The following is a 13,226-nucleotide window of genomic DNA, read 5'->3' on the forward strand; positions in this document are numbered from 1 at the left end:
TATCCTATCCTTTTCTGTTTACAATGCTCTCCAGCACATTTTGACATGATCTGTCTGCAAAGTGAACTCTTTGAGCCACTGAGCCTAATTTGGGATCCCACAGGAGCATGACGGGGTAGGGAGCAAATTACCAGTGGTTACAGCATGGATAAAACCTGTCTCTTTCCCCACCGACCACTAACTGCCACCTCTAGATGAAAACGTTTTTCACCTGATGCAATATATGTTTGTCTACTTGACTGATGGAAATAGAGGTGGGATATAAATTTAAATTACAAATGGTGAAAAACATTCAGTTCAGTAGAAATTATAGTTATAAACCATAAGACTATAGCTACAGTTCTTATTCCAATTCCTTCCCCTCTTCTAGACTGCCATTTTCTACATAATTTTAGATAAGTTACCTATCTTCATTTTGTTTCCAAAAAAACAAACTTAAATAATTAGAAAAGGTACCTAGCCATTCTGAAACTTTGCGCTTGCTTGCAACATTCCAGTTCAGCAAGAAGAGTGGGGAACACTCTAAGTAAGTTCTTGGTAGCAATTATTATGAGAACGCGAGCATAAAGAGGTAAATTTGTGCTACTTTCTTCAAACATTGTCCATGATATCTAGCAAAGGCCAGATGCTTCTAAGGTGTGTATTGTCATAATTGTGTGTATGGTCAGGATAGAGCAAGCATATTGTGTCTGAGGTCAAGTGGTTGTAGTCTAAATTATCTGAAATGGTCTCAAATTGTTAAGTTTACTTCAGTAATTAGAGAGGAGATAAAGGGTGGAGGGGAGATAAATAACACATCATCATGAAATTTAATTCCAGTTATTTCTACTAGGAGAGAGGGAATAGTGTGTCCAGTTTTGAAAAGCTTTCCATACATTGGCAGAATTAGCTATGACTCAACGAAAGAACCGAATTGACAATTCCGAGCTTTACACTTTAAAACAAATCTCAACTGCTTTGAGATGTGTGGTTGCCAAAAGGAACCTGAGATCAGCAGAAATATTTTCTACAAATCATCACCAACCACACTCAAAGCATACTTTATCTTCAGTTTTCTCCAAATATCTTCTCAGTCTTCGTTGTCAACTCCAATTTCAGAATAAAAGTATTATGTGAAGCCTACCTAGCCTACAACTTTTTACATGTGAGTACCATTTTGAGATCACACACTTAAATATTCCATAGTACCACACGTTAAGGTACTTAAGGCCACATTTTAGAACGCACTAGAACAGAGACAGATATTAATGACTTTATTGCTTATTTTAAAGGAAGGATCTTACTCTGTATCCCTGATTGGTCTGGAACTAGGAACAATCCTCCTGCCTCAACCTCTCAAGTGCCTCGACTACAGATCTGAGCCAGCACCCACCGCAACAGTAACTAAAATGATAAGCACAAGACAACTATTCCTCTCCTAAAACACACCAATTCTGAATGTTAACTCAGTCTCCCCAGGCGTGGCACGTGGAAAACACTGCCCTGTGCACTAAGAGCGAAGGGCTGTTTGCCTGTCAATCAGCGTCAATCTTCACTACCCGCTAGAGACGGCAGGATGTCATGAATTGTCATGAAGGTTCTAGAAATTCATCTCACTGGCAATGGAGAACAGCAGTAGCTTGAAACAACATGCAGTTTGGGAGCCTGGAGGTTAGAAAGCTTCAGCCGAACTTCTTCTGTTGAGAATTTTCTGTTCAGTTCAGTGCCCCATTTAATAATTGGGTTGATTAGCCTTTTACGGTCTAGTTTCTTGAGTTCTTTATATATTTTGGAGATCAGACCTTTGTCAGTTGCGGGGTTGGTGAAGATCTTCTCCCAGTCAGTGGGTTGCCTTTTTGTCTTAGTGACAGTGTCCTTTGCTTTACAAAAGCTTCTCAGTCTCAGGAGGTCCCATTTATTCAATGATGCCCTTAGTGTATGTGCTGCTGGGGAGATACGTAGGAAGTGTTCTCCTGTGCCCATGTGTTGTAGAGTACTTCCCACTTTCTCTTCTATCAGGTTCAGTGTGTTCAGACTGATATTGAGGTCTTTAATCCATTTGGACTTGAGTTTTGTGCATGGTGATAGATATGGATCTATTTTCATTCTTCTACAGATTGACATCCAGTTTTGCCAGCACAATTTGTTGAAAATGCTCTCTTTTTGATCCTACTGCACGTACTGGCTTTGTGGGAGCCTAGGTAGTTTGGATGCTCACCTTACTAGACCTGGACGGAGGTGGGTGGTCCTTGGTCTTTGCACAGGGCAGGGAACCCTGATTGCTCTTTGGGCTGACGAGGGAGGGGGACTTGATCGGGGGAGGGGGAGGGAAAAGAGAGGCTGTGGAAATAAATAAATAAATAAATTTAAAAAAGAAAGAAAGAAAGAAAGAAAGAAAGAAAGAAAGAAAGAAAGAAAGAAAGAAAGAAAGAAAGAAAGAAAGAAAGAAAGAAAGCTTCAGCCGAGCAACAGAGGGCGCAAGAACCCCTTCTCTCCGGAGCCTGCGGGCCGCTGCTCCCGCGCCCGAGCCGAGCCCCGCCCCTCGCTCGAGCTCTGGCCACTCGGAGAACTCTGAGCAGAGTGATTGACAGGACGGCTGTCCGCGGCGTTGCGTAAGCGCTTCACTCCGGAAACGGTGACCTCCTTGTGCTTCCGGCCAACGCTCTCCCAGCATCCCTTGCCTGCCGGCCCTGCGGTAGCTCGCCCGGCCGCCGCGGGCCTTGCGCGCTGGATTTTGAGCCGGCGTCTACCCGGGGCTGGGCCCGGGACGCTGCTGCGCGGCATGGCGCAGCTGGAGGGCTACTACTTCTCGGCCGCCCTGAGCTGCACCTTCCTGGTGTCCTGCCTGCTCTTCTCCGCCTTCAGCCGTGCCCTGCGCGAGCCCTACATGGACGAGATCTTCCACCTGCCGCAGGCGCAGCGCTACTGCGAGGGCCGCTTCTCCCTGTCGCAGGTTGGTCCCTGCTGGCCTCGCCCCGGGCCGGGCTCCTCCCAACCTCTGTGTGTTTCCTCTTTCCCTCTCTGCCCTCCCAGACTCAAAACGTGAAAGGAACTGGGTAAAGGCTGACTGTACCTATCCTGGAGATCTACGGTGTATTTGTTAGGTGATGCGAGAAATGCGGACCCCAAATTATAGCTCCTCTTGGCAACTGACCAGTTTGCCTTCCTAAGCCCCAGGACTAGAGGCATGCAGGTGTCCCCTGGAAATGCAGAAGACAGAACAAAACAAAACACCCAAAACTTACTTCTAAGGTATTCCACTCAGTGTTTTGGACGCCTAATGGAGCCTATTAGGCCACCAAAGAGTGATAGTTTCATTCAAACTTCAGCCTTGTATGTTTTTAGAAACTGGCTCTTGTCTAGATAAATGGGCAACTAGTCAGATTGCATCATTTAAAAATATATGTTCAATTACATAAATATGCGCAATACAGAGATAAATGCCGTATAGTCTCTCATGAACACACAGTATAGGTTACTGCTTCAAAATATAAAGTCCGTTGAAGAAAATCCTGATTCCCTGGTGCTCTTGCTCATAACCGTTGCAATTTTAAGGACCACGAACCTGCAAAGTAATAGTAACTACAGTCTCTAATACAGAATATATTGCAAGATGTCAAACAGGGCTAAGCACAAGTCCCAAACTGACAGGTTTTGTGTTTAGAAAACTTGTAATGCAGTCTCTCTAAATACTTGAGTATCTTTAAGATCCTCCAGAGTCCAACTATTGTTGGCCTGGCTTGTAAAATTGGGGCCTGTGCAATTTAGTCACAGAATACATGTTTCCCAAAGAGCGCGCCTTGGGAAGTAGAAACAAATTATAACTTACTGTCTGTTGGTTGTTGATACCTTAGTAATTGCAAACAGGTTTGAGACAGGGAGCAAAATGGTTTCTTAAAACAGGCTGGAGCGGTGCCTCAGTAGTTGGTAGCTTTTGCTGTTCGGGCTGAAGACCAGACTTCCTTTCACCCACATTGAGCTGCTCACAAACCATCTGTAACTCCAGTTCCAGAGAACCCAGTGCCCTCTTCTGTCTTCCACAGTCACCTGCTTGTTTATGTTGCACATACTCAGATGTGTGGGAACACACATCCAGTCTTAAAACTGGAACTTAAAGACATCTTATCTGCCAGGATTTATTTAATTATGCCATAGAATGTCCTCAACAAATTATTCGATATTGGAACAAATGAAAACTGATTTTTGACAAACTTGTATCAATGGAGTCATTGTTGCTTCAGCTTTACTGTCGGTCTTTTCTTTTGAAGTGGGATCCTATGATTACTACGTTGCCCGGCCTGTATCTGGTGTCAGTTGGAGTGGTCAAACCTGCCAGCTGGATCCTTGGATGGTCTGAACATGTTGTCTGTTCCATTGGAATGCTCAGATTTGTTAATCTTCTCTTCAGTGTTGGCAACTTCTATTTACTGTATTTACTTTTCAGAAAGGTACAACCCAGAAACAAGGTATGTACAGAATAGAGTTATTGCAAGTTTCTATGCAGTCAAGTTACAGTTATATAAGAAGGAGGAAAATGTCCAACGGTTAGTTTTTGTAGGTTTTACAAAGCTAAATGGATGCTCTCTACTTATATGTAGAAGGTGTTTATATTTCAATATAGGAATAGCTTTATTTGAAAATCTAAAGGTGTTTGTTAGCAAACCAAACCAGTTTAATAACTCCATACTTCTCTGGGAAATTAGATAGTCTAATGAATCTTAGCTGAGGGAGCTAGATATGACTTCATACACAAGTCTTGGAGGTAGGTTGCCTGGGTTTAAATTCAGTCCTGGCTACTACTTACATGAACGTGAGCAAATTACTCCTTTATGATTTTATATTTTTATCTATTTGAAGTAATTTAAATATCAACAGTAATCATACATTTTGCCTCATTGAATTTGTATTAAGAGTAAAGGAGCTTGCTTAATAAAGAGAGGTTGCTTAGGCTAGTATCTAGTGCAAAGTTTTAGTAAATGTTAACTGGCAGCAGTGCATGATTTTCATTACCTGTAACAGAGTACTTTGATTTTTACAATTTTTCCCTTACTAGTTTTAATTATATGTTTGTAAATTGCAGTTTCTACTATTTAATATTTTGTGTAAAACTGTTTACAGTACACAGATTTGTCAGACACAACAGGATGTGTCGTATATGTGCCAAGTTTACAGGCTGTTGTGGAGCTTTATCTATGTATTTATTGAGACAGGGTCTTACTGTGCGCCCTGGCTGACCTCAAACTCTGTGCAGGTCTGGGTGTCCTAGAACTCATAGAGATCCACCGGCCTCTGCTTTCCAAGTTCTGAGTTTAAAGGTGTGTGTCACCACACCTCACCTGCGGAGGGCTTTAGTCGAAGGGTTGGCACGGACTGTGTGTGACAGAGTTAAGTGAAGGATACAGGACAGAGAGATTCAGAATAGTTATTTCTGAAACTATCAAAGAAGCTAAAAGAAGACATTTAGTTTAGAGTAGGCCTGGATTTCTTTTTTTAGGAAAAATTTCTTGTCATTTCATTGTACAAAAAGTAAGCTCACTGGGCAGGGTGAGGAATACTGTTTACACATTTCAGTTTTCTCTAGTGTAGAGGTTTGAAGGGCTGTCCTTAAAGAACTGGGTGAGATGGGCCGAGACCCCAGCTCAAGGTTGTAAGCTGACTTAGCTGTGCCATCTTTACTGCGTTCTGTTCATCCCTGTGTGCCCCATGTACCTTAGTCCAGGGTCTCCTATTCAGCGACCCCTAAAGAATTTGTACAGTGATTCAAAATTTTTAAGCTCTTAAGAGCTTTACACCATTAGTATTTTAATGGTTTCCAAGCTGATTAATGTAACTGAAAATTGCCAGAGGTATTATACATGGTGTTGCAAAGTCAGAAATATGCTTCATTTGAATTAAACTGCAGTGAGTTTTTGAATAAATCTCTTCATTAATTCAGCAGAAATAGTGTATTTATTTTACCCTAAAAAATAATTTTTTCTTTTTCTTTTAAGGCTTCTTCAAGTATCCAGAGAATCTTGTCAACATTAACCCTGGCACTGTTTCCGACCCTCTATTTCTTTAACTTCCTTTATTATACAGAACCCGGGTCTGTGTTCTTCACTCTTTTTGCCTACTTGATGTGTCTTTATGGCAATCATAGGACTTCAGCCTTGCTTGGGTTTTGTGGCTTCATGTTTCGTCAGACCAATATCGTCTGGGCTGCCTTCTGTGCGGGACACATCATTGCACAGAAGTTCAGTGAGGCCTGGAAAACTGAGCTGCAGAAGAAGAAGGAAGAGAAACTTCCCCCTGTGAAAGGGCCATTTTCAGAACTCAGAAGAGTCCTTCGCTTTCTTCTGGTGTATTCCATGTCGTTTAAGAACCTGAGTTTGCTTTTCCTTGTGACTTGGCCCTACCTCCTCCTGCTGGCTGCGTTTCTTGTTTTTGTGGTAGTTAATGGTGGCATTGTTATTGGTGACCGGAGTAGTCATGAAGCCTGTCTTCATTTTCCTCAGTTATTCTACTTTTTCTCATTTACTGTTTTTTTTTCCTTCCCTCACCTACTTTCTCCTATGAAAGTCAGGACTTTTCTTAGCTTAGTTTGGAAACGTAGAGTTCAGTTCTCTGTGATTCTGGCAGTCTCAGTATTCTTTGTTTGGAGATTCACTTATGTCCATAAGTATTTACTGGCGGACAATAGGCATTACACATTTTACGTGTGGAAAAGGGTATTTCAGAGACATGAAATTGTGAAATATTTATTAGTTCCAGCCTACATGTTTGCTGGTTGGACCATAGCTGACTCTTTGAAATCAAAGTCAATTTTCTGGAATTTAATGTTTTTTGTATGCTTAGTCACTTCTACAGTTCCTCAGAAACTACTGGAATTTCGTTACTTCATTTTACCGTATATTATATATAGGCTTAACATACCTCTGCCACCCGTATCTAGACTGGTTTGTGAACTTGGTTGTTACACAGTTGTCAATTTTCTAACATTTTATATTTTTCTGAACAAGACTTTTCAGTGGCCAGATAATCAGGACATACAAAGGTTTATGTGGTAATGGCAGCAATATTTTGAATTTTAAAAGTAGACTTTCTACAGCAAATAACTGGGTAAGTAGCAGTGGAATTCCTCTTAGGTGAACTCAGGGAAGATGAATGAAAAGCATTAAATTTGAGGCCAGCCTAAAAGCCTGACTAATGATGATAGAGTAGCTGACCGTTGTCTTGAGAAGCACTGGTGCTGCCAGCTTCCCAGGTCTCGGCACTTTCTGTGTGTGCACATGGAGGGTGCTGGGAAAGCCCCGCAGCCCTCGAACCAGGACATCAAAGAATTTGAAAACCATTTACAATGAACTAGCAGTATTTCTGAGTAAGTGGACAGATATTGCAGTAAATATAACTCCGACCTTAAATTAGAATGGATATACAGACATAACAAATCATGAGCTAGAGGCTTTGGGATGTTTATCTAGGAATCAGGTTTTTTAATTAAAAATGCAGAAGTGGTGAAGCCATTTGAACTAATTCCTAATTTGATGTTTATACAGGCCAAAGATAAACCGTGTTAATTAGAATACCTGTTACAGATAATCTTTCTGTTAGGTACCTAGGGCCCATGTACAAAAATAACTGCAAACCTCGCGGCTTAGAACTTTCCCTCACATACTTAGATGAGCCGCACCTGGACTCAGTGCTACCATAGCTCACTCCTTCAGGAGAAGGGAGTCCATTGTCTCTGCTCAGCTCACTCCAGCAATTGTTTGGGGTGCCTTATATTTGGACAGTCCCTCCAGTCTGCCTGTGTCTTCATAGGGCTGTTTCCATGGGCTTCTTGTACAGATAAGGCCTTTGGATTTAGGGGTCCTCTGATTCAGGCTGGCATTACCTGGGGACTCCTGGTTATTATCTATAAAACATTTTCAAGTCAGGTCCCATTCACAAGTTCCAGGTATACATTGTCTTGTTTGGGGGGATGTAGTAACTTTTTAGGAGATGTCCTTGCTAAGAGCTTTTAAGTTAAAGTTTGTCTTTAACTGAGAGATCAAAATCAAACAAACAAAAGAGGTCTGAATTCATATAATTTAAATTGTTCTTCTAGCCAGTCAAACCAGAAGAACTCAGAGGTGAGACGTCATTGGTTTAGCTTTATCTTATAATTTAGGGAACAGTATTGGATATGACTGGCATTTTTTTTCTTTTGGCTCTGTTTACTGTTTATTCATTTTATTAAATTCAAGTTTAATAATTTAGTAGAAGCTTTTTTCGTTCAGGTCTTACTCCATTACAGACACAGACACTTGGTTAGTTGTGTGCTGTGACTGTAAACCCAGAACTGTGAAAAAACTTACTTTTTAGCCCAGTTTTCTTTCTGAGTTTTACACATGTGCACACGCACGCACAAAGGGACCAAAAACTTTGCTTTTATTGTTGGATTATGTTTTGAGTTTTAAATAGGTGTAAATTTGTATATAAGTTTAAAAACTACTTGACTAAAAGTTACACACGTAGTCCTGAGTGGTCAGCCAGCACAGACCATCGCTTTGGTATTTGAAGGTGGAGTTGTGAGCAGATCCGAAGGTGTCCTCCATTTCTGCCTTCACGGTGGATTTATTATGATAGAGAACTAAGTCCAGGAAGGTGAGATTGCAAACACGTGCTGTCTGCTGCTGCCTTTTATATCTAGGAACACCGAGGGGATGGAGGAAACATTTCGTCCCACGTGATTAAAGGAGACTGCTTTTACAGGCCCTCCTGAATTAAACATTGTGGAGGTCTACAGGGAGACAAGGGAGCAGTCTACACTGCTTTCCATAAGTATTGATAGTAGGACTTGGCATTCCAGAACGGGAGGCCATCAATTAAAAGGTGCTATTTATTTTTCACTATGATTTAAAAATGGATGTATGTTGATGCTTTATAGGGTAGATGCTTGGTTAAATCTTCCTGGGCAGTTGACAAGAAGATGGTCATTTGCTGGTGAATCTCCCAGTCTTTGTCACTAAATGAGTATGTGAGAGCTTCCCACAGCAGCTCTCACCTTTGGTTATTCAAGATAACAGGTTCATCTCTGGAAAATCATTTCTCTTGGAAAGAGCCTTTTACAAATATTATAAATTATATTTCTGAAAAAGTTTGAAACTTCCAAAAATTAATTGTTTTTACTTATTAGACTTAATTGAATTTATTGATTAATAAGTGATTATAAAGGGGCTCAGTGGTTAAAAGCACAAGCCACCCTTGCAGGGGACACTAGTGTTGTTCCTAAGCCTATACAGGGCAGGACACCAGCCCTGTCAGCTCCACCTCTGGGACATCTCAGACCTCTGGCTTCTGCAGCCACCTGCACTCCTGCATATACCTCATTGCCCCACACATAATTAAGTTAAAAATTTTCAAAGGTGGTTGTAGAAAATGTACCTCCTGCTGAAGAACTTGTGGAACCCTGCGGCCTTTATCACTCCTCTTCCAGTAGGGTTGTTTTAAACTGTCTCATTGGAAAGGCCTAGCCTTTAGCTTGAGTAATCAAGTTAACCAGCTCTACCTGATGTAAAATCCATAGGCATAGACTATCATTTCCAGATATATTAGGGTTTGTGTGCAATGTATTTTGCTCACATTTATGCTTTCCCTGGGTACTCCTTTTCTGGCTGTGCCTCACTAAATGGTGTGGAAATAGTGTTCTTTACATAATATGTTCTAGTACATAATAGTGCAAGAGGAATTATTGTTCTCATAGTTACCTGTGTTTATCCTGTTATAAAACCCTCTATAAACTAATGTCTATAATGTATTTCTAGTGTAAACTTAACTGACGTGACATTGTGCTCACCCTAGTTGTCTAGAGAGAAGAGAAGGGCTTCACAGCTTTAATGTACAGTCCTAAAGAGCGAGCATATAATTTAGGTCCACCTCAAAACTACTCAGATAAAAAGAATATAGATCACTATTCTCTTTGAAGCAATTGGAATGTCTCTAAATGGTTAAAACAAAGTGGACATGATATTTTACCTAGAGGAAATTAAAATAAGACTGTAGATTGTACTTGATTTTGGTTCCAGAATAAAAAGACAAGTTGTTGAAGGACGGTTGTTTATTCCTGATTGCAAATGAGAATGTATCTCTGAATTCTGGTTAGTATCTGATGTATGTCTTACTCATTTCAACATGGATCCATACCCATTACACAGCCATAAAGCGCATAAATACATCTTACGTTATATGTTGGGTAAATGTATATTGGATGGAGTTTTCAGCATAGAAGCAAGCAGGTATCCTAGAAAAGAACTGTATTACCAACTTAGGAAGTAAATTGTTTTATAATGAGTTACCCTGACCCCTCTTCTGCCTGTTTTCTGAGTATTATTTCCAGTAGTATTTAGTGTAGATATGCACATTTAGTGTGTATGTGCTACCTGCAATAGGCTATGGTTTTAATACTATTTGAAACACAGAGTCATCTTAATAATTACAGTAGAAGTATTGATGATTTGTGATACTTTAATTATGAAATTTCAGCTGGTTAGAAACATCTGGTGTTCAGGTATTTTAGCTCTAGGAAGGAATGAATTACTTGTATTTGGGTGATTCTTATGTATTTGAATTTGATGGCAATATGTTGTTAAGACATACACAATACATTAGGTAATGATGATATTTTTAATATACCCATGAATCCAGCACTAAATTCTGTGATGCCTGGAAGTTATTTCTAAAAGTAAATTGTGTGATAATTTTGTAATCTGATAATAATCATTATTTTAAAATAAGATATTGATCAGTGGTAATTTGTTCCTTTAGCACTGTTAAACCAAAAGTAGTTAGGGTATTATTTTTTCAAAAAACTTATATTAAGTATTACATCCGGTTTGCATTTGGAAATTTGAGTCTATTTGAGCCATGTGTTTACCACTGTTCAATATGAGTAGGAATGAAAAGAATTCCAGTAGTTGTCTTCATCTATTGATGATGTTTTGCTGTTAAGATTGATCTGTCTGTCGTCTCTCTACCTGCCTGCCTACTACATGCTTTATCACTCGAGCCCACTCACATGCCTATGATGTAGATGCTGATTTCTTTTTTGACTGGTGGAGAAGCTGAGTGCCAGCATCCCTGGTGACTCTCCAAAGTCCATTCCTTTTGTCACTGAACGTAAAGCTGTGAGCTTTTGCTGTTCTGCCTCAATGTCAAAGTTCATTAAGAGAAAATAGGGAGTGAAGTTTCTACTGTACTGGTCAGACCTTTTGTGTCATGTTGCTGATAACTACATGTTTCTGAAAATGTTAGAAGCTTTTCAGAGGAGTACAAGTAAAATGATAAATAACAAATGGTTTCATTACAAGACAAATTGTTTTAAAAAAAATTTCGTTTTTTTTTTAACTTGGGAAAAAAGCTCCAATAACAATAAGTTCTTATTTAAAAGCATTATACATTCTACATTGCTTTAAATGTAAATCAGAGATCGACAAATAGGTTTCATCTCACAAGAAAAATGCCTTTGTTTTTAATTACTTGGTCTCTTCAGGGGTATCGAACTCCCCAAATAGGTTTTGTATTTACTGAAAACATTTCGTCAGGAAAGTCTCAGTGACTAGAGAGAATTGCCAGGTGTCTCACATCCTGCCATTTTAAGCCTGTGGTTACTGAAGCTGGTATTCTTTATGTTCTTTGGTAAGATAAGTTCAAGTATTTCTTGAAGTATCCTGCCTTTGATATAGTTTGTTTCTAAATTAAAGTGGAACTTTTACCCTATTTGTGAAACAAATTTGAGTTGTGCAATGTAGCCAAAGGTGATACAATATCTCAGTGTACCAGTAATACAGTATTCATCTTACCTACATTTATATTCCTTTGTCAGTGAAAAAAATGTGTTTGTGTTTTCCCTGTAGTTCTAAATAGGAAAGTACTGTCTGTATACATTTTCAATGAAGTGTTTACCAGGTGATGACAGTGTGCTATATTTTGAAGTGTTCTTGTAATTTAACTTTTTTTTTTACTAGTCTAGATTAAACTTTTTATAGTTTTGTATTTTGAACCACAAAGATTCATAATTATTCACCTTTATTATTGTTTGTTTTTTAGGAAGGGTCTCATAATCCAGGGTAGCCTGGAATTTGCAATGTAGCCAAGAATGACCTTGAACTCCTGTTCTACCTCTGGTCTGCTGGGATTACAGGCATGCTGCACCAGGCCTAGTTTATGCAGTGCTGGGGATAAAACATACGACTTAGAGCTTGCCTGGCCCTGCTTATTATACTGTGACTCAAAATGTTTTCCTGAGATACATGAAGTGAAGGTTAATGTAAAAACAAAAGTCACTTGTTCCATGACTATGTCTCATGGATTTTAGGATTGTTTCCAGTAGTAGTGATGGGTTCAGAAACTCTGCTGTATGGCTACTGCTGTTAGGCTTTGCTTACTCACTGTATCTCAGTTCTCTGGTATTAACTCTACCCAGGCATGGAGAAACTATGCTGAGAGATTATTTGTCCAGTGTTACAAAGTAGCTGGTTGAGCTTAGGTTTATGAATAGGCAGCCTGAGCATAATCTCATGGTTGTTTTGCAGAGTGAGTAAAGGGCACTAAACCTACCTTCACTTTTGTAGCATTTTAGGGGAAAAAAATGCCATGGAACTATAATTAGATGAACTACTTTTCTAGCTCAGACAAGTGAGGAACACACTAAGTGGCTCATCTAGAGCAGACAATCTTCCATTTCCCATGTGTCTATCAGTGCTTCAGATTGTTAGTGAACACAAAATCACCATGCAGGCTTAAGTTTTCAGCCCTATTAATTTACAAGGAAGCAAAGATCTTTGTTATCAAATACAGATGTAACTGCTTAAAACTTAATTTCTCAAAAAGACTCCTATTTTGGAAAAATGGTTGTTTTAAATGATCTGTGATTTTTAAATCTTTCTGAAAGAATTTGATCTTTGTTTTATAACTATAAATATATGTTTTAATGTGGTTTTTAAGGTTTTACATTTTATTAAAGACTGCAATGTTTGACTCCTGTCATTTAAACTGTTAAATAAATCTATTTAAAAGAATAAAAACTTCTAAAATAATTTGCTTTATATATTTATTCATAAGAAAATTAATACTTTGAATCTATTGTGCCCTCTCAACATGCTTTTAGTCCAAACTGATGGCCACTTGCTCTTTCCATTCACTCTACTTCAAGCCATTTTCCCACCTAACTTTAGATTACTGGTCTTGAAACGAGGAGTGAATACATTTCATATATCTGTAAAAATTCC

The 13,226-nt window shown here is 39.3% G+C and overlaps 1 protein-coding gene across 1 annotated transcript; it reads left to right on the forward strand.

Moving 5' to 3' along the window:
* Positions 1 to 2,652: 2,652 nt before the first annotated feature.
* Alg10 (ALG10 alpha-1,2-glucosyltransferase) lies at positions 2,653 to 12,975 on the forward strand. Its single transcript, XM_057792056.1, has 3 exons — positions 2,653 to 2,932; positions 4,248 to 4,445; positions 5,970 to 12,975. The coding sequence occupies exons 1-3, from the start codon at positions 2,762 to 2,764 to the stop codon at positions 7,023 to 7,025; spliced, it is 1,425 nt and encodes a 474-aa protein (XP_057648039.1). The 5' UTR covers positions 2,653 to 2,761; the 3' UTR covers positions 7,026 to 12,975.
* The last annotated feature ends 251 nt before the right edge of the window (positions 12,976 to 13,226 follow it).

Source organism: Chionomys nivalis, chromosome 17 (assembly GCF_950005125.1).
Source record: "Chionomys nivalis chromosome 17, mChiNiv1.1, whole genome shotgun sequence".
Taxonomy (NCBI): Eukaryota; Metazoa; Chordata; class Mammalia; order Rodentia; family Cricetidae; genus Chionomys; species Chionomys nivalis.